The sequence below is a fragment of the Mustela erminea genome, chromosome 15 (genome assembly GCF_009829155.1).
Source record: "Mustela erminea isolate mMusErm1 chromosome 15, mMusErm1.Pri, whole genome shotgun sequence".
Lineage (NCBI taxonomy): Eukaryota > Metazoa > Chordata > Mammalia > Carnivora > Mustelidae > Mustela > Mustela erminea.
The window spans coordinates 59,171,859-59,193,504 of record NC_045628.1 but is presented as its reverse complement, the minus strand read 5'-3'; the positions used below and the strand labels follow the sequence as shown (position 1 = coordinate 59,193,504).

Here is a 21,646-nt window from a genome sequence, read left to right as displayed (position 1 = left end):
TCGATCTCACAACCCTGAGATCACGACCACAGCCAAAACTAAGAGTTAATGGCTTAATTGACTGCGCCACTCAGGCACCCTGTGGGGCAGAGGTAATTTTTTAAAAAGAAATTCATTATGGTTGATTTTCAATAATTTGTATCCCAAAATATACTAGAAAGGATTTTTTAAAAAATCTTAATGAAACTATATGTAATAAAATTAAAGAAAAAATATAAAATATAAGATAAAGAACTTGGGCATTCTGGGAAGCATAATTCTGAACATTATTCTCTTATTAATTTTTTTTAATTTTTTTTTTTTTGACAGATATCACAAGTAGGCAGAGAGGTGGGCAGAGAGATGGGGAAACAGTCTCCCTGCTAAGCAGAGAGCCCAATGTGGGACTTGATCCCAGGACCCTGAGATCATGACCTGAGCTGAAGGCAGAGGCTTAACCACTGAGACACCCAGGCACCCCTCTTTTATTCATTCAATTAACAATAAATATTTATTAAATGCCTAGAGCAACAAGCACTATTTTAACTGCTAGTAATACATTAGTAAACAAAATAAGCATTCCTGTTTTCCTGAAGCTGACACCTTAGGGGGAAGAGAAAGACAATAAGCAAAAATCAGTATAAATAAGTAAACTATACACTGCTACAAAAATAACAGAGTAAAGTGGATAGAGAATTTGAGGGAGAAGTGAGGGCAGATTACAGTATTAAACAGGGTGGTAGATCTCATTGGTAGAGTGAGATTTGAGCAGACTTTTATTTTATGAACAAAGACACAATCTATTAAATTTTAACCCAGAGGTTCCACTTCTAGACTACACTACATCTTCTTACTTGTGCATTAAATGTGGATATAAGGATATTCACTGCAGTTGTTTGTAGTACCAAATATTCAAAAATAAACTAAATCTTTCTTAACAGGGGAGTACATAAGTAAATAATATGTCCATACAATGGAAAATACATCCACTAAAAATATCAAGCTAAACACAGAGGGTGAGTTGATGTTCAAGATACATTGCTACATGAGAAAAGCAAAGTAGAGAATAATGCAAAAACTAGAAACTTTTATTAGTTGCTTCTGGAAGGAAAAAGCATGTGTCTGGAGGATAGGAATGAGAGAAACTTCACTGTTTAATTTTTATTTCTCTTGAATCTTGAACCACATGAATCTAATGCCTACTACAATAATAATAAATGGTAATAATAATAGTAATTATTTATTTATACTTCTAAAACAATTCATAAGACTTCAATTAGGTAAAACAAAAACCCTTAGATCTGTGTGGTGAGGTGGGAGGAGAAAGGATTGGAGGTAGAGAGCAAATGAAAACTTAACAATGGTTATCTCTATAGAGGTAGAAATAGAAAGAAGCCAATGGATATTCATTTTTTATTATTATAAAATGTGATTTCTTAAAAAGAAGCATATTTGACTTTTGAATATATATTTTTCTCTGAAATTTTGAAAACAAAATATAAAAATGATAATTTTTAAAAAACAGGAAAAATGTTAGTATCTAAAAAATTGCATGCTATAATGCTTTGGATATAAGCATCCAAAATAATAAATACTCAATTAGAAGATTCATAGTGGGGACGCCTGGGTGGCTCAGTTGGTTGGGCAGCTGCCTTCGGCTCAGGTCATGATCCCAGCGTCCTGGGATCGAGTCCCACATCGGGCTCCTTGCTCCGCAGGGAGCCTGCTTCTCCCTCTGACTCTGCCTTCCACTCTGTCTGCCTGTGCTCGCTCTCACTCTCTCTCTCTCTTACAAATAAATAAATAAAATCTTTAAAAAAAAAAAAAAAAAAGAAGATTCATAGTGACCACAAAGTTAAATAAGTTAGTTCTCAGAAGAAGCCTAATGGCTCTTCATTCAGAGATGAAGGTTAAATTCCTTGTATGGGTTCTCCAGAAAAAGAAAGTACACTGTAGTAAAAAATATTGGCCAACAGTGAAAACTGCTATGAAGGAAAAGCAATGTTTAAAACAGGCAGCCCAATTATATATTATTATTATAATTACACTATACATAATTATATATGAGACCTATATGAGTATTTCATGATCAAAGTTCATGATTAACTTTAATAATGTTATCTGATATATATATTAAGTATAAAGCAATAAATGATGGGAAAAATAGGAAAGAAACAGATTAAGAAAGAGAATAGAAAAGTGGAGAAAATCAGTGAAAGCAAAATCTATTTTTTTAAGAGATCACCAAAATAGAGAAACTTTTAGTTTGACTGACCAAGACAAAAGAAAGAGGCTTAAATTAGCTAAAATTAAGAATGAAGTAATGACATAAAGAGCAACCTTACAGAAATTAAAAAAAAAAAAAACTATAGCATGAATGCTTATAACAATTGAATTGGACAAATTCCTTAAGAGAGACCAACTACCAAAACTGACTCAAAAATAAACAATCTGAATAGACTTATAGAAATTGAACAGTAATTTTAGAACTTCCCACAGAGAAAAGTCCAGGCCCAGATTGCTCCACTGGTGAATTCTACTGGATATTTAAAGAGGAATTAGTAACAATTCATCAAATTCCTCCATAAAAACCTCTTAGAAGGGAAGATCTCCCAACTTATTCTGTGAGAAGCCAGTATTACCCTGATACTGAAATCAGACAAACACATTACAAGGAAAGAAAACAGAGATAAAATCTCCTATGAGTATATGCCAAAATCCTTAACAAAATACTAGCAATCCAAATTCACAAACATATAAAAAAGATTATACACCATTATCAAGTAAGACTTATCCTAGAAATGCAATTCTGGCTTAAGATCTGAAAATCAATTAAAGTAATACCAATAAGAGAGGAAAAAAAGAATATAACATTATATTAATAGGCACAGAAAATCATTTGACAAAATCCAAACTCATTTGATAAAACACTTAATGCAAGAGAAAGAAAAGGTAACACTCTTTCTCTCTCTAAAAACAGACAAACTACTTGTCTAGCATTAAATATTCACTAGGGAGAAGGATATTATAAAATATACCATTTTACATACAGAGAAACAAAGATTTGGATGATAGCAGACTTATCTTCGGAAACAATGGAAGCTAGAATACAATGGAACTTGGCAGGAAAAAGCCAAGCTACAATTTTTTTAAATCATTTATTTATTTATTTGAACGAGAGAGAGTGAACTAGAGAACACAAGCAGAGGGAAGAGCAGAGAGAGAGAGAGGCAGACTCTCCTGAGCAGGAAGCCTGACTCAGGGCTCAATCCCAGGATCATGACCTGAGCCAAAGGCATATGCTTAACTGACTCAGCCACCCAGGTTCCCCCCAAGCTACAATTTTTTAACTATGAAAATATCTTTTAAAAACAAAGGCAAGGGGCACCTGGGTGGCTCAGTCAGTTGGGCTGCTGCCTTAGGCTCAGGTCATGATCTGGGAGTCCTGGGATTGAGCCCCATGTTGGGCTCTCTGCTCAGTAGGGAGTTTGCGTCTCCCTCCACTTCTCCCCCCACCTCATGTGCTTTCTCTCTCTCTGACAAATAAATCTTAAAAAAAAAAAAAAAAAAGTAAGAAAACAATTGCCCACATCTTTTAAAGAAACTGAATTTGTAGTTAAAAACTTTCCTACCAAAAAAACAAAACAAACAAACAAACAAAAAAACCCTCGAGGCCATACATATGGCTTTACCAAACATTTAACAAGGAAAAATAAAAATTTTACACAAACTCTACAAAAAAATTAAAGAGAACAAAATATTTCCCAACTCATTCTATAAGGCCAACATTATTCTGTCACAAAATCTAACAAAAATAGAAGGGGGGGGGGACAACACTAGAAAAAAACCCATAACCAAAAAGAGAAAACTACATACCCACTATCCGTCATGAATACATGTGCAAAAATTCTTAACAGAAGTTTAGCAAATCAAATCCAAAAATATATGAAAGGAATACTGTATCATGATTAAGTGGAATTTACCCAGGATTGGAAAGTTGCTTTAACAGTCAATTTTATTCATCACATCAACAGTCTAGAAAAGGAAAAATATGGTCATCACAATAGATGCAGAAAAAGCATTTCACAAAATCCAACATTTATTTTTGATATAATAAAAAAAATCTGAAAACTGGGAATAGAAGGAAAATTCCTTAATCTGATAATCTAAGAAAAAATCTACTCTTAACATTGCACTTACTGGTAAAAGACAGAATGATTTCTCCCTAACAGCAGGAATTCTTCCCACTTCTATTCAACATTGTATTGAAATCTTAGCCAGTGCAACAGGCAAGGAAAAGAAAGAAAAATGTTATAAAGGAAGAAAAAAGCTATCATTATTCACACATGACATAATTGTACACATAGGAAATCTATGAAAACTCAAAAACGGGCAAAAAAAAACATAAAAGATAATACACTGTTCATGATAAACAATGGCAAAGAGGCACATTTAGAAGACCTTCAGTAACTGTGGACTTTGGGTGACAATGATGTGTCAGAGTCGGTTCAAGTGTAACAAATGTAGCACTCTTGTGACAATGTTCATAATGGAAAAGGTTAAGCATGTGTGGAACAAGGGGTATATGGGAACTCTCTGTACCTTTTGCTTAATTTTGTTGTGAACCTAAAACTATTCTAAAAAGAAAAGTCTATTTTAAAAATATCTCATATAATTAGCAATCAGAAAAATGTAAATTAAATCACACTGAAATATCACTACATACCAAGAAGAATGGCCAATTTAAAAAAATAGTACCACCACCAAAAGTGGGCAAAGACATAAGGAAACTGAATCACCCATATATTGATGGTAGGAATATAAAATGGTATAGCTGGAACAAAGTTTGGCAGCTCTTACAAAATTAAACACATATAGACCATACCATATGACCAGCAATTGCACTCCCCCAGAAAAATGAAAACTGATATCTACACAAAAACCTATACACAAATGTTCACAGCAGCTGTATTCCTAACAGCTAAAACCTAGGAATGAGGCAGACGTCTTTCAATGAGTGAAAGGTTAAACGAACTGGTCCAGTCATGCCATGGAATACTACTGAACAATAACAACAAAATGCAATGGGCTGACTTGTGCCCCTGCCCAACTCCTGAAAACTCAAATGCTGAAGTCCTAACCTTAAGTACCCAAGAATGTAACTGTTTTAGAAGATAGGGCCTCACAGAGGAACAATACATTAAAATGAAGACATTTGGTAAGCCTTAATCCAACCTGATTAGTGTCCTTATAAGAACAGGAAACTTGGAGACACACACACACACACACACACACACACACCCCACCAGGGATATGTGCACATAGGATAAGCATTCCAGAATGCAAGGAAAAGGCAGCAATCTGCAAGCCAAACAGAGAAGTCCCAAAAGAAACTAAATCTGCTGACATCTCAACTTGGACCTTCTAGTCTCCAGAAACATGACAAAATGTATTTCTGTTGTTTAAGCCACCCAGTCTGTAGTATTTTGTTATGGCAGCCCTATCAAACTAATATACTGATAACAGTTTCACTCCAGGGAATTTATTCTGAGTGAAAAAAGCCAATCCCAAAGGTTAAATACTGTAAAATCCCACTTAGATAACATTCTTGAAATTACAAAATATGTCACATTATGATTAAGTAACAATCTTATTAAATATGTATAGACAACCTGGTCTACTGGTACTGTCAACATAATATTTGGAATGATGATTACAATCATTGGTCATCTTTGGGGGATCTTACAAAACAAATATGTTCGTTTAGAAACTAGCCAATAAAAGCAAAGCATAAAGCATTTATCCTTCCTTTCCTGAATGAACTATACTTTAGAATAAGAACAGTTAATGAAGAGAAGTTTCTCTTTACAGAATTACAACTAATAATTGAAAGAGGAATGATAAAGTATCATATTACCATTTAGCAACCCCTATGGATTCAGTCAATGGTCATCAATAGTTGCTTATAACAAAAAAAGGGACATAACAAGATACATGCATCCCAATGGGCATTCACAAAAATATCTCTAAAATATTTCTTCCAGAAAATATCAAACCAGCATCTGATCAGGCCTCTGGCCTGATCTATTTCCAGAAAATACAGAGAATTAGACAAATATTTTAAACAATGAAGAAGACACAATCTGCAAAGTAAACACTGTAGGAAATTCTACAGAATAAACCATCCAGTTTCTTCAACAAATAAATTGTAAGAAAAGAAAAGGATGGGGGACAGAAGTAGAAGATAAAATCTATAGATTAAGAGATTTAAGACACAAGTCAACCAATTATATGAGCCTTATTTGAATCCTGATTAGAACATGTGAAAAAAAGTTCATGAAGTAATTGAAAAATTTTGAATATGGGATATTTGATAATAGCAAACTGTCACTGGGGGCACCTCGGTGGCTCAGTTGGTTAAGCATCTGACTCTTGATTTTGGTTTAGGTCATGAACTCAGGGTCATAACATTGAGCCCGGGAGCAGGCTGTGCACTGAGTGTGGAGGCTGCTTAAGATTCTCACTCTCCCTCTTCCTTTGTCCACCCTCCACATGCACGTGCACACACTCTCTCTCAAAAAAAAAAAAAAAAAAAAAAATTTTTCAAATAAAATATTCTGTTTTTTAAAGTTACTAAAAGAACCTTTTGCAAAGGAGAAGTTATTTGCAATAGAAGAACTTCAGCCCTGCACGAAGAACCCTGCATGAAGACGGGTCATATGTCTGTAGTACTGTGTAACTTACATGGAACGCCTAGTGTTACTCCAATTCCAAATGATGCCTTTCAACTATCTTCCTAAACATAATGATCCATATCACAAAAACAAATGCTTCTATCAAGGGCAATATATTTCAAAGTTCTTGAATATATATATACACACACACACACAAAACCTTAAGAGGTTGACATTCAGACATCATTTCTGCTTTATAGATAAGCAAACTGAGACTTGGAGAATTAACCAATTTACCTAAAATCCTATAGCTAAAATGCAACTAGTATCATCAAAAGTTTCCTGTCTCCAGGTCCAAGGCCTTTTCCATTCTATACAGCCATTTAAGATGCACAAAGAAAACCAAAATTTTAACAACTGATTCATTGTAAGTCACAACATGAACAGTACTCCTGGCCAATTTCTTAATGGAAAGTCCCTATTTATATCCTATATGCAGTATGAACAGCATCGAATCTAATGACAGCAATTACATATTACACACTTATTAAACATTTATACAAAAAAAAAAACCACTTTTCTAGACAGAACACCACAGACCTTTCCTTAAATTTTAGAAAAATTACCACATCAGAATCATTACACACACATTTATAAATTCAACTATTTTCAAGGTTGCTTTGGCTATTTGGGGCCTTTGTGGTTCCATACAAATTTAAGGATTGTTTGTTCTAAGCTCTGTGAAAAATGCTGTTAGTATTTTTATATGAATTTCCTTAAATGTGTAAATTGTTTAGGGTAGTAAAGACATTTTAATAATATTTGTTCTTCCAATCCAAAAGAATGGAATGTCTTTCTTGGGGTCATCTTTCTTTCATGAGTGTTTTATAGTTTTCAGAATACAGGTCTTTCGCCTCTTTGGTTAGGTTTACTCTTGGGTATTGTTTTTGGTGCAATTGTAAATAGAATTGATTCCTTAATTTCTCTTTCTGCTGTTTCATTATTGGTGTATAGAAATGCAACAGATCTCTGTAGGTTGATTTTGTGTCATGAGACTCCACTGAATTCATGTATTAGTTCTAGCAGTTTTGTGGCAGTCTTTCAGGTTTTCTACATAGAAAATCATGTCATCTGTGAATACTGAAAGTTCTAGTTCTTCCTTCCGGATTTGGATGCCTTTTATTTCTTTTTGTTGTCTGATAGCTGTGGCTAGGACTTCTTGTACTATGTTAAATAACAGTGTGAGAGTGAACATCCCTGTCTTTTTCCTGACCATAGAGGAAAAGCTGTTTTCCCCATTGAGGATGATATTAGCTGTGGGTTTTTCTTATACGGCCTTGATTATGTTGAGGTTATGTTCCTTCTAGCCCTACTTTGTTGAGGGTTTTTATCATGAATGGATATTGTACTTTGTAAAATGGTTTTTTTCATCTATTGAAATGACCATACAGTTTTTATTCTGTCTTAAAAAGCAAAGCTGGAGGCATAACAATTCCAGATTTCAAGTTATATTACAAAGCTGTAGTGATCAAAACAGTATGGTACCAGCACGAAAATAGGCACAAAAATCAAGGGAACAGAATAGAAAACTAAGGGATGAACCCACAACTATATAGTCAGTCATCTTCAACAAAGCAGGAAAGAATATCCAATGTGGAAGAAGTCTCTTCAACAAATGGTCTTGAGAAAACTGGACAGCAACATGCCAAGGATGAAACAGGACCACTTTCTTATACTAAACATGAAAATCAATTCTAAATGGATTAGAGACCAAAACGTGAGATCTGAAACCATAAAATCCTAGAATAGAATGCAGACAGTAACATCTTTGACACTGACATCTTTGACACCATAGCAACTCCTTTCTAGATGTCTCCTGAGACAAGGGAAACAAAAGCAAAAATAAACAATCGGGACTTGATTAAAATAAAAAGTTTCTACACAGCAAAGGAAACATAAAACTAAAAGGCAACCTATGAAAAGGGAGAAGTTATTTGCAAATGACATATCAGATAAAGGGTTAGTATCCAAAATATATGAAGAACTTATAAAACACCCCAAGAACAGATAACCCAATTAAAAAATGGGCAGAAGACATGCATAGACATTTTTCCAAAGAACATACAGATGACATGCAGTCGACATACAGATGGTCAACAAATACATGAAAGGATGCTCAACATCACCCATCATCAAGGAAATACACATTAAACCTACAATGAGGTATCACCTCACATCTGTCAGAATGGCTAAAATCAACAACACAAGAAATAACAGGCACTGGAGACAATGTAGAGAAAGGGGAACCCTCTTGCTCTGTTTGTGAAAACACCAGCTGGTGCAGCTACTCTGGAAAACAGCATTAGAGATTACTCAAAAAGTTAAAAATAGAACTACCCTATGATCCAGTAATTGCACTACTAGGTATTTACCCAAAGAATACAAAAATACTAATTCAAAGGGATACCCCAATGTTTATAGGAGTATAATCTATAATAGACAAATTATGGAAACAGCTCAAGTATCCACTGACTGATGAGCAGGTAAAGAAGGTGTGGACTATATACAATAGAATATTATTCAGTCATAAAAAAGAATGAAATCTCGCCATTTGCAATGACATGATGGAGCTAGAGGGTAAGTAACTTTTAAAAATTCAAGGATTTTAACTGATTCTCAAGTTCTTCTAAAAATTATATTAATATAAAGTTTTCCAGGATAGTTCTTTTTTTTTTTTAAAGATTTTGTTTATTTATTTGACAGACAGAGATCACAAGTAGGCAGAGAGGCAGGCAGAGAGAGAGGGGGAAGCAGGCTCCCTGCTGAGCAGAGAGCCCGATGCGGGGCTCAATCCCAGGACTCTGAGATCATGACCTGAGCCGAAGGCAGAGGCTTTAACCTACTGAGCCACCCAGGCGCCCCATCCAGGGTAGTTCTTAAGTCAAATTATTCTAGCTGTATGATCTAATATAGATATTCATTTACACTAATAAGTGCTTTATGTGCATGAAGTTATTTAATCCACACTATTAATTCCAAGATTCAGAAATTACTGTTAGTCATTTTTACAAATAATGAAACTGAGGCTTAGAAATTTTAGGTAATTTGTTCAAAATCAGGAAGCTAGTAAATGGTAAAACTAAGACCTGAGTCAGTCTAGTCTGATGACAAATCCTTGCTCTTAACCCACCCTCTATTCCAATAAACATCATCTACTTTAATTGTCAAAAAGAGTTACCTTAGTTACTACATTTCTCTTCTTGTTTAAAAAAAGATTGCCAACTATTATCTAGAAGAGCTAGAATGGAATAGCTGCATCAGAAATGAGTTCATTTTGTCATAACATTCACTTCTCTGCACAAGCTGTCACATTCTCCCTTAGGAATGATTGTATAATCAGAGGTTAAATTCTCAGGCCAATCCTCAAAAACTTAAATATCACTTAAAATAATATTTCTAGATAAACATTCTGGTAATTATAACAGGACAATACCATATCCTGCAAAAAAAAAAAGTACCCAATATCCCAAAGGTAACATGTAATTCCTTCCTTTTCTTCCTCCAGCACACAACCAAGAATGAATTCACATCCCCTAGTCCCATCATGAGCTCCATTAGGAAATAAGATTTAAACTGTGCCAGTTCCTATGGAAGGTAAGGACAAAGCCAAGATAAAAGCATAGAATAAGAAAGTAGTAACATTTATTCATACTTGTAGTCTAGTCTGAAGCCTTAAACGGCCTCCACAACCAAGGAAAACTATAAATTATCATTCAAATATAATTCAGTATAATATAAATATATAATACATACTATTATATAATAATATATATTAATATACTATATATAATATAATTCAGTATAATATATAGTTCAGTATAATATAAATTATAGTTCAGTACAAAAACAGTTTTGTATTAATCAGCCTGGAACCCTAACTACCATATTGTACTTACAAAGAGATCAAGAACATAACCCACTCATAAACTGGAAACTACCCGTATTCACCAACACTCTCTATAATCTACAACTCCTTCCCAACTTTCTGAAAACTAAAAGCCTAGCATCTGTGAGCAAGAGGTGAAGGAGCTATGACTCCCTCTAACTGCATATGCACAAAAACAGGTCTGAACATGAAGTACCCGAATCAGTGCAAGTATACATTAGATACTTTGGGAAGATAATACTAAAGTCATTCATCCAAGATCCTTCAGTATTCCTCTCGTTTTAAGTAAGGAGTTCGAGATTATGTTCAGGCCTTTGAAATTGGATTCATTTTCTGTTTTTTATTACCAGAGTCTATGTACTGAATGCTTGTGCCCCCAAAATACATATGCTTAAAACCTAATGCCCATTGTAAAGGTATTAGGAGTTGTGGCCTTTAGGAAGTGATTAGGTCACGAGGGCTCTGTCCTCATGAATGGGACTGGTGTCCTTATAAAAGAGGCCTGAAAAAGCTCCCACCCCTTCCAACTTGTAAAGCTAACGACAAGATGCTACCTATGAAGGAGGAAGCGAGCCCTCACAGGGACACAGAATCTGCCAGCACCATGATCTTGGACTTTCCAGCCCCCTGAACTGTAAGAAACAAACTTCTGTTGTTTATAAGCCACCCAGTCTGGTATTTTGTTAAAATAGCCCAAATGGACTAAGATGCCAGAATTTTTTTAATGGTTTTAAACATTTTCATGGGAGGTACATTAACATATTTTGCTGTGTTAATCTGATCAGTAAAAACAGACAGACATGTACAATAGTATAGTGCTAATGTTAATAAGAAAGTAAATTTATTAAAAGTGTCTGTCTGGAGTGCAATTTATCAATAATTACCAAAAGATTTATAAATGTTCATAGCTGTTGACTCAGTAATTCAGCTTGTAAAAATGTATTCCAAAAATCAGATTCATTCATTAATTTATTTAACAAACTATCAAGGACTTACCTTGTGCCAGGCATTATTCTTATTAATAGAGATGTTTATCACATCATTTTATAGTGTCAAAAAGTCGTGGTGAAAAAATGTCCAATAATAGTAAGATTTTTGGCAAATTAAAATATATCTAATGTATAAAATATTATAGTACCATTGAAACATTATCAAATACCAAAAAATTCAGTAACATAATAAAATACTCATGATATGTTTAAAAAATTTTAAAACAAGATACAAAATTATTACATGTAACTATAGTTACATCAAGTTACATGTATGATCCCAAATCTGTTTTAAATGACCGAACCAGGGACCTTGATTGAGTTACCTAACCTCACTCTATTTCAGTATCTTCTAAAAAATAATCAAGATTTTATATTTTACATGTAAAATAAAGACTTTTTGTTTCATATCTCAATGGATTGTTGAATGAGTTATTTTTTAAGTGCTTATAATATCCCCCAGTACATATAAAGCCCTAGTAATTGTTTCCTGGTGCTATTAGTAGTAGTAATATTACATATACACACATATACTTATGTAAAGAAAAAAAGGAAAGAAATGTTCCAAAGCTATCAAAGATTCTACATTCTAACAAAACTAATTCTGAAACAATCAGGAATTTTAAACACTACATATTATAAGATATTAAAAATTATAAGGTATGGCTTTGTTTTATAAAAAGTCTTTGTATCCGAGTGAAGGATGTATGAATAAAATATGATAGCTAAGATTTGCTTTAAAATACTTTGGGGGCATCTGTGTGGCTCAGTGGGTTAAAGCCTCTGTCTTCAGCTCAGGTCATGATCCTGGGTTCCTGGGATGAGCCCCACATCCGGTTCTCTGCTCAGTGGGGAACCAGCTTCCCTTCCTCTCTCTCTGCCTGCCTCTCTGCTTACTCTGACAGATCTCTGCTTAATTTGACAGATCTCTCTGACTGTCAAATTAATAAATTAAAAAAAAAACTGTAAAATACTTTGGGGGGTTTACATGTGGAGATTTTAAAAAATTTTTAATGCTATATCAGATGTACATTATTTACCTCTAGGTAACAAAATTATTATTTGCTTTTCTTTTCTTTATGTTTTTCAAATTATCTAGAGTAATTCAAAATTATTTTTTAAATGAGAAAATTTGGAGGGCACCTGGGTGGCTCAGTTGATTGAGCACCCAACTCTTGGGTTTTGGCTCAGGTCAAGATCTCAGGGTCCTCAGATTGAGCCCTGTATTGGGCTCTGTGCTCAGCAGAGTTTGCTTAAGATTCTCTGTCTCTCTCACCCTCTGCCCCTCCCTGTGCTCAGGCTCTTTCTCTCTCTCCCTCTAACATAATTAATTTTTTAAAAAATTCTTTTTAAAAATAAATAAATAAATAATGAGAAAACTTTTTTTCAAAAAATGTTAAAGAAATCCTTACCAATACTCCATCCACAGATGAAACTTTCTCCCAAGTTAACCAAGCTCTTTCTTTGACATGATCTGGTATCTTTAATTTCTGACATAATGCAGTAAAATCAGGTTCTTCGGTTTCTTCCAATACGAGACTACCAGATAAAAACAGACATGTAATAGGGACAGACTTACAAATCAAACGGATTAAACATTTCTTTCAATGGTTTGTGTATAACAGTGCTGTCCTGAAAAAAGCATTAATAAATACTTTAAAATCTTATTTATCTTTGAAAAAAATTACAGGTAGAATTTAAACATGTTTATCTTTCTCAAAATCTTTCCAACAAAAATACAACACAGTGAAAGATGTTTCTGGCCTGGTGAATCACATACGGTTCAGAACAGCAAAATAGCTTTGTAAAAGTATGATAGCTAAAGCTGTATAGGAAAATTGGGATGACAATAACAGCAAAAAGAAGAAAGCCCATATATAACATTACAGATTCAATTTAGTATCAGTGAGTTTGCTAAAATGCAGTCTACAACTTATCAATGTCTCACATGATGATTAACTTAATATAAATTACTGCTATGCTTATATCAGATTTTCCCTTTGGTCCTCCTTACCCAGGACAGGTAGTCAATAATTTCTTGTTGGCTAATTCTTTTTCATTCATTTAATGTCTATTTCACACCTAATAGTAATAATATGAGGAATACTGAGTAATTTTTGAGTATTTACTCTGACCCTGTCTGTACAAAGTACCTTAGATGCATAGTTTCAGTGAAATTTGTACATCAGCCTATTAGATAAGTATTCTTATACCCTTGTTTTATAAATAAGTACCAAATCAGAGAAGCTTAAGTACTCACTCGAGGTCATGGCCAGTAAGTGGGAAACCCACAGTTTAACTCCATAATCCATGACCTTGACCACTATTGCAGACTGCCAACCCTCCTTCAAAATATAATTAACTTTTGATTATGTCAACAATGAAGGTGAAACCCTGTTCCTAGTGAAGGTTTTCCTTCCAACTTCACCACTTAGGCCAGATACAATGCAAAAGAAAAAAGATCTCAGCTGTCAAGGTAGAAACTCTGTCATTGAAAGTGCAGGTGGAGTGGGCCCTGAATCCATCCCTAAGCAAGTGCTAGGCTTTGGACCACCAGGCACTAGTTTTTACTCCTGCTAAGCAGCTAATTTACAGAGTTCAATTGCCCATACTAGTGAAATCTTTTGTGGGTATGAATAATGAAGAGTAGAGGGTATCTTGTACGGTTTTTGACCTACAGGAGATTTTTTGATAGTTCCATCATTTACAAGTAAATAACATAATGTTGGGGTGGGGAAGAAAGGCATTCTTTTCTCAGGTGATGGCCAAAATTTCAGTATTTCTGGTTACCTTATAATAATTGGATAAGATGGAATTCTTCAGAGTAGATTTAGTGCTTTTTCCAAATGAAAACTTTCAAGTATTGGATACATCACAGTTTAATCTGAAATTAAATTTGTCTTCTCCCAGAACATCCTAGACATTTTTTTTTAAGTGAGTGCAATTTTTAACTAATCCACAAGACAACCCATTTAAATATATGTATTTTTAATAGCCTTTCACAGGCCATCCCAAAGATCATTCCAATTTTTTACAATTTGTCTGAACTCTGTTAGTGTCTGGCAAGTTGAAAGAACAGGGCTTGGTAATGCGCTAGAACAGGGGAGGAAGTGGTGAAGGACAGAAATGAATCCCATTTCCCCGAAATCGATATGTAGTCTCAAAGTAGAACCAGTGTGGACAATAATAACGGCAATCATACTCTTTTAATCTTAGCTTCTTAACCATAAAAAGTATCGCAATCAAGAAAAATAGAATGTTGCAATGGAATAAATACCCCCTTGTCATGTTCTACTGCATTATCATGGACTCGCCTAAATTTAGATACCACTTGTGGAGGGGTGGGGGGGGGGGGGTTGTGTCATGTGAGCACAAGACCATCACTAACTTTGTACCCAAACAAAACAAAACGAGAGGACACAAAGTTGTTTCCTGGCTCAAAGGCAAAATGAAAGCAAAAATGAAAAATGCTGAAGATTAATAATATACAAGAGTTTTATACAATGGGGATAAAAGAAAAAGTTGAGAAACTTTTAAGTTACAAAACTTTTCCCCATACACCAGTTCCTCTCAAAAGTTATGTTCCTCCAGTAACTACGGATGGTTCTGAATCCCCAAAGCACTGTTAAAAGAGAGCGCCACAAAACACCTCAGCCGAATACCCTGGGGGCAACTGACAGGCAGGACCCTGCACTTCACGTCCGATGGCTTTCCTGGCTGGCCTCTCTCTGCCCGGGGCTTCGGATGCAGTGCACGCCCAGAGGAAAACACTTCCAGCTGTTGCATCGCAGTAGACCAAAACAGAAAGTCAAACGGCCACCGAAAAACTACAAATCTCAACAGGAGACAAACTCTCCATCAGACACTAGTCAGTCGTTTTTCTTTTTTTGCCTTTGATGGGGCCTCGAAATCACCCGCCGCCTGCAAGCCTTTCCGCCTAGAGGAGGAAAGGCGGCACCTGTCACTTTGCTCAGGGACCCGAGCCCCACCCGCCCGACACCTGTCAAGCTGGAGCCCAGACCCTCCCCGGCTTCCCTCTCCTCGCTCCCGAACCCAGACCCCTGTCACCCTCCTCCAGGCGCTCCGCGGTGGTGGGGGACACCGGAGCACCCTCCTCTCGCTCGGACGCGGCCGCCGGCGGAGACGCGCCCCCGCCTAGACGCCGGGGCGCCAGCCCGGACGCACTCTCGGGGCGCCCTTCTCTAGCCGCGGCCGCCGGGGTTCTGCTCGGTTACCTGGGCAGAGGCAGGTCCTCGGGGCCACTGTCCTGCTCGGGGTCCTCCTCAGGAGGCGGCGGCGGCGGCGGCGGTGGGGGTTCGGCGGCCGCTGCGGCGGCGGCGGCGGCGGCGGCGGCGGCAGCGGCGGCGGCTGCTGCTGCTGCTGCTCTCCGGGGGGTTTTGGGCGGCATGACTCCCCCCCAGGGCAGGAGCCAGTGACTGGTGGCGAAGGGCCGGGAAAGGAGGACGCGCGCACGTCGGGGCACGCCCCGTCCTCTCCTGACTCCCGTTACAAAAATAATTTGAACGTCCCCTGAGAAAAACCGGACGAGCCCTCCCCCGCCCGGCAACCGAGCGCCGCGTCCAACCGCGGGAAAACGTCACTTCCGCCCCCGGCGTCACGTCCGCGAAGCTCCCGGGCCCGCCGGCGTCGGGAGGGAACCGGGGCGCGGAGCGGTGCGCTGGGCGGGGGCGCGAGGTCGGCCGGGCTGGGCGTGGACCCCCGGCCTGGGCCGAGACAGCCTCCCTGCGGCAGCCGCCGCCGCCTGGACGTGTCTCTACTCGAAACTCTCCTCTTCAGGCCTGGGTGCCGGTAACGGGGCACCGCACAGTCTGGGGGGTGAGATTGGGCCCCATTATTATCTGTGGGCTGATCTGGGGCCGCCACTCGGGCCCCGCCGGGAATATCAAGCGTGTGCACCCTGGGCGGGCACGCCCCTCTCCCTCCGTGGGCGGCGCCCTCCCTCGCCACCACGCTCCTCCCGCCCAATCCGTTAGGCAGAATCGGCCAAAACAAAAACAAACGTTCGTGGAACACCTCGTAAAAAGTGAATTTTGACGATCACTGGGAGATACAAGGTGTAGAACAATTACTAGCCGTTTAGGGTCACTGTTTACAGAAGGGGAGTGGGGGAGTGGGTACAGAAAAAATTATAGTGTTGATAAATGTTTTAATAGCGTTGTAAAAAGGGGAAGCACCGTCGAAATGTCTAAGGGACAACTTCAGAGAAGCCGTGGCTCCTGAATAGAACTTTGCCAGGTATGTACATAGCAAGTTTGCCTTGCTATGTACCAGGGATTGTGCTGGCCATTTTACCTATCTTAACCCTGGGTCCTAGGATAGAGCCCCCCCCACACACACACCGCCCCGCCCCCCTCCCGTAGTGCTCACTACTCCGCGGGGAGCCTGCTTCTCCCTCTGCCTGCATCTCCCCGTTGCTTGTGCTCTGTGTGTGTGTGTGTGTGTGTGTGTGTGTGTGAGAGAGAGAGAGAGAGAGAGAGAAATGAATAAATAAAATCTTAAAAAAAAAAAAAAGAATGCACCAAGAAAAGAGCATGCGCAAAGACACAAAGACCTCTGAGAAGAGCTTGCTGGAAGAGCTTAACACCATCCAACATTGGTTTAGAAGCTGTGTCTCTTCTCTCATGACATTTACTATAATAATAGATTGTCTAGTGTGAAAACGTGTTTTTCTCTCTTCGGCAGACCCAGTGGATTGCCCAGTCAGAACTTGCCACTTGAGGCACTGTGAATAAAACATAGCTGTGTTCTGATGTGAACCCCCTCATCCTTGGAATAGCTGACCAGGGTTGAGGCAGCAGGACCCTTCAGTCAAGTCGGGGCTGCAAACTTCTTGGGTTTATCTTGGCCAGTTGTACAATGGATTACCATTTTCTGTATATACCATGATATATATGTCAGGATGAGAAAAGGGTTGGCTGTCATTGGCCTACTCAACAGCCAGTCTGTCCTACGTTCAGAAACCATCTCTTGGGGGCCCAAAGTTTGTCAGGAAGTAGGGCCCAAACCCAGCCCCAGCTGCAAAGAATGAATAGCATCAAAGTGATAATCCTCTTCACCTTGCCAGGGATTAGTGTAGGCAGGAGCTCAGGATGCAGTTTTGCAAGATCAAAGATTGTCTGCTGGCAGCCTGATAAATGAGATACAGAGATGACACAGTTCTTCTTCCTTTAACTGTTATCATGAGAATGTGACACTGAAGCAATTACTCTGGCCATTGTGACTTAAGACAAGCTGACCTGAGGATAAGGCAGAAATGTTAATGATGTTACAGTAAGTAATACCAAAACATCTGCATCCTCTGTGACAAATCAGTTCTGATTTGACCAATGATGGAGGTGACCTCAACTGAGCTGGAGTTTTCAGTTGTTTACACCAGAAAGCATTATGACTGATAATATTCGTCCAATGAGCCCTTTCAGGGTGGAGACCAAATATTAGGCATCGTTGTAGACATATAGTAGCCAGAAGTGTTAGCCACGCAGTAAATGCTTGTTTGCTAAAAGTAGAGAGGCCAGAAGAGCAGAGGAAAATTCTGGAAACTGAAGTAAACTCTGTATGTAGATATGACTTTCTTTAAACTCAGGTTATCAACCTCTGGATTTGCCACAATTGTGATAAATCAAAGAGAGATTTCTCAATTTATAAAAGGATGTGTGTCGTTATCATGGATTAATTTAACTATGTACTCCACTACATTTAAAACCCTTACACATAACTCAGGAACAATTGGGTCGATCAGAAGTTTTATATCCCCCCACACACACACACAGCTTTCTGTTGCACAACCAAAGAAATATTAGAAATTCTACAGATTATTAAAAGATTCTTTTCCCGATCTTCCTCCAACAGTGAAATCACAGACATTATAATCGGGGTTCAACACTGAAGTCGTGTAAACGCAGTTAGTTGGTGGGCCCTCGGGTTCCAAGCCAGCCGGGCAGCTCTGATGGCACCAGCTCTCCCCTTAGGCCCAGCCCCGGCTCAGTGGCGGCCACCACCCAGCCCTTCCTTTCCTTTCCGGAAGGTGGATGACACCCACGCCCCTGCTGAGCCGGGCCTGAAGGTACCTCCAAACGCCCAGGCCAACAGCTTCTCTGGTTACCTATGTCCTACTTGTTCATTCAGTGACTGTTTTCTGATGTTCACTCTACTTGACCTTTCTTGCAGTTAACACAGTTAACCACATCCTCTTTCTTAAAACTTCCCTAGTCTTCCATAAATCCGCGGTCGCTTTTTTTCCTCCTCCCTTCTGTTCCTTTATAAACTCCTCCCTGGTTTTCTCCCTGTCTTCAGTGCAGTTTCCCTAGAGCAGCATGACTCAACGTGTGTTCCTTGGACCACTGCCAGTTTGCTTATGTCTCATCTACAAGGAAATGAGCACAGAAATTAAGAGTAAGTGCTTAGCAGCATTTTCAGCAATTTAATATTTCAGCTATATCCAGGCACATGATCTTTGAACACCTCTCATTAAACAGAATATGGAACAGTTCAGGTGTTTTGCAACTTGTGTGATTGTAGGTGGCATAGCTGTGTCCTTGGTCTGTGCAGTAGGACCACGTTATAAGGAATAAAATTTTAAAGTTAGTTCATTAACTGTAACCCCAAAGTGAATACAAATCTGTGAAAGTGTAAATATTTGTTTACTTTTCTAACTTGTTATATTTACAGTCATTTTAATTTTTAATCAAGCCTGGTTTTTGAAATTCATAGCTATATTAGGGAAGTTAAATTTGTGTCATTTGTTTCTAGCCCTAAATTATAGGTGATGAAATAAACCTTACTGTCCTGTTGTCAAGAAAAGACACATGTCAGTACTATGTTAGTAATAGTAGTAGCAACCCAAACAATGGCCAGAGAAGTGATTCTAAAGAATTAAAGATCCAAGTGTTTTTACTATTTTTGCTCGGAAGTAGCATCCCCCTTCTACTGAGTCCATAGCCAAAACTCACAGTAAAGTACTAAAATCATAATTGTCTGATGAAGCATCAGACATCAAAATTCATCAGCATTCATATATAAAATATAAGAAAACTAATTGTGAGTTTGATAAAACATGTAGCATTTTTATTTTCCATAAAAAAATCTCCACACATAGGGAATTCATGGATCCAGAATCCATTTCTTTTTTTTTTTTTAATATTTATTTATTTATTTGACAAAGAGAGAGAGAGCACAAGCAGGCAGAGAGGCAGGCGGGGGGGGGGGGGGGGGGGGGTGCGGGGGGGGGCGGAGCAGGCTCTCCACTGAGCAGAGTGCTCCATGTGGGTCTTGATCCCAGGACCCTGAGACCATGACCTGAGCCAAAGGCAGAGGCTTAAAGCGCTGAGCCACCCAAGTGCCCCCAGAATCCATTTCTTTAATTGAAGTATACTTTAAATGCAACTCTAACTTAATAGGACACATTTTTAGAACTGATAAGAAAAACCAGTACTATTACTGATAAGGAAGATGAATTTTGAAACTAAAACAGTATTTGTTCTATTTTGGATAAAAATTAAAAGTGAATGTCCTCAGCTTGCTGAAATTGTCTTCCAATCACTTCCATTCCCTTAAACATATCCTGGAGAGACTAATTTCTCTACTATGAGTGTTACTGAGTAAAACATAAAAACAGCTTAGATATACAGTATCTCCTGCTAGAGGCATTGTCGGCACTCTAACCTAGCTAAGATAATTTAACAGGCAAGAAACATTTTCATTTGTGTTAAAATCTGTAACTACTGACAAATTTTAAATATTAAATATAGCATTTAATATGGGAAATTACTCCTTCACTACCAGCTTTTTGATTTTTGACTATGGGATTATTTAAAAACTAACCATGTATTAGTAACTCTTTATATTAATCACCTATATGCACACTTAACAGTGAAAAAAGTAGTTTTTTATAGTTTTTTCTTTAATGCTATGTAATACTTTGTTCTATGTTTTTTGAAATGTAATTTTGTATCTGCTTAAAATACTTAAAATGTGAGTCTGTAATTGGTGTGCCTTTCTAATTTTCATTTCATTTTAAAGTATTTTTAAAAGTTTCATTTTTCAGGGGCACCTGGGTGGCTCAGTGGGTTAAAGCCTCTGCTTTCAGCTCAGGTCATGATCCCAGGGTCCTGGGATCAAGCCCCGCATAGGGCTCTCTGCCTAGCAGGGAGCCTGCTTCCCCCTCTCTCTCTGCCTGCCTCTCTGCCTACTTGTGATCTCTCTCTGTTAAATAAATAAATAAAATTGAAAAAAAAAGTTTCATTTTTCAGAAGTATCAATTCATGAAATTAAAAAGAAAGGAAAGGCCCTTCACAGATAGTGTGAGATAACACTGGTCTAAGAGGTCCTCACTTCTCTTCTCCATTTGTATTTTATTTCCACGATTTAAATCACCCCCATATGTGTATGCTCTTAGATTCTTTCAGATTTCAAGAAACAGAGATCCATTTTGTTTACCTTAATTATTTAGGATTATTGATTAGTTTAGGGGAGGAGTAAAAGAGACAAAAAACTAAAAAATAAAGAGTCCCTCCTGCTACACTCCTGTACCTTATCATCCATCCACTAGCTGACTCCCATACTTCCTGCCTCTGTGAACATTGTTAGTTTTCATCTCTTTATAATTCCTGCCACAATGATCCCCTCTCCATGTCACTAATTCACATTCCTCAGGAGAGAGACTATAGATTGGTTCCCCTACTAAACTATAATTTACATTAGCAGGACCAGATAACATAATTTGCTAGTCACAAAATGAAAAATGAAAATGCAAGGCCCGTTTTTCACAAATTATTGAGATTTTCAAGATAGTGAGTGTGGAACATTAAACCAAGCTCAATGCCTTTCTAAATGGAGTCTTATAGAACTGCATAGCTCACCTGCCAGCCATGTCCTTGAGAATAGATCTATATTTGTTCTGCTAGCTAGGGTGTCCTCATACCTAGCATGTACCCATGACGCTGAGCAATCAAATGGCCTTGATACCAAGTGGTGCCAGTTTGGAATGATATCATTGTATTAGTTTCGCCTCCTTCCCTGCCCACTCCCCTTTACCTTCA

At 38.0% G+C, this 21,646-nt stretch overlaps 1 protein-coding gene across 2 annotated transcripts in view; it reads right to left on the bottom strand.

Annotated features, from left to right (window-relative positions):
* The window catches only part of RB1 (RB transcriptional corepressor 1), a 157,994-nt gene extending 141,785 nt beyond the window's left edge, over positions 1 to 16,209 (bottom strand). The window contains exons 1-2 of one of the 2 annotated variants that reach the window (XM_032315032.1): positions 15,824 to 16,209; positions 13,001 to 13,127 (exon numbers count right to left, since the gene is read on the bottom strand). In XM_032315032.1, the coding sequence (XP_032170923.1) occupies positions 13,001 to 13,127; positions 15,824 to 15,996 (300 nt within the window). In that variant the 5' untranslated portion in view covers positions 15,997 to 16,209. Of the gene's footprint in view, positions 1 to 13,000; positions 13,128 to 15,823 lie in introns of those variants that run through there. The other variant, XM_032315033.1, reaches the window with a different exon arrangement.
* Between the last annotated feature and the right edge of the window lie 5,437 nt (positions 16,210 to 21,646).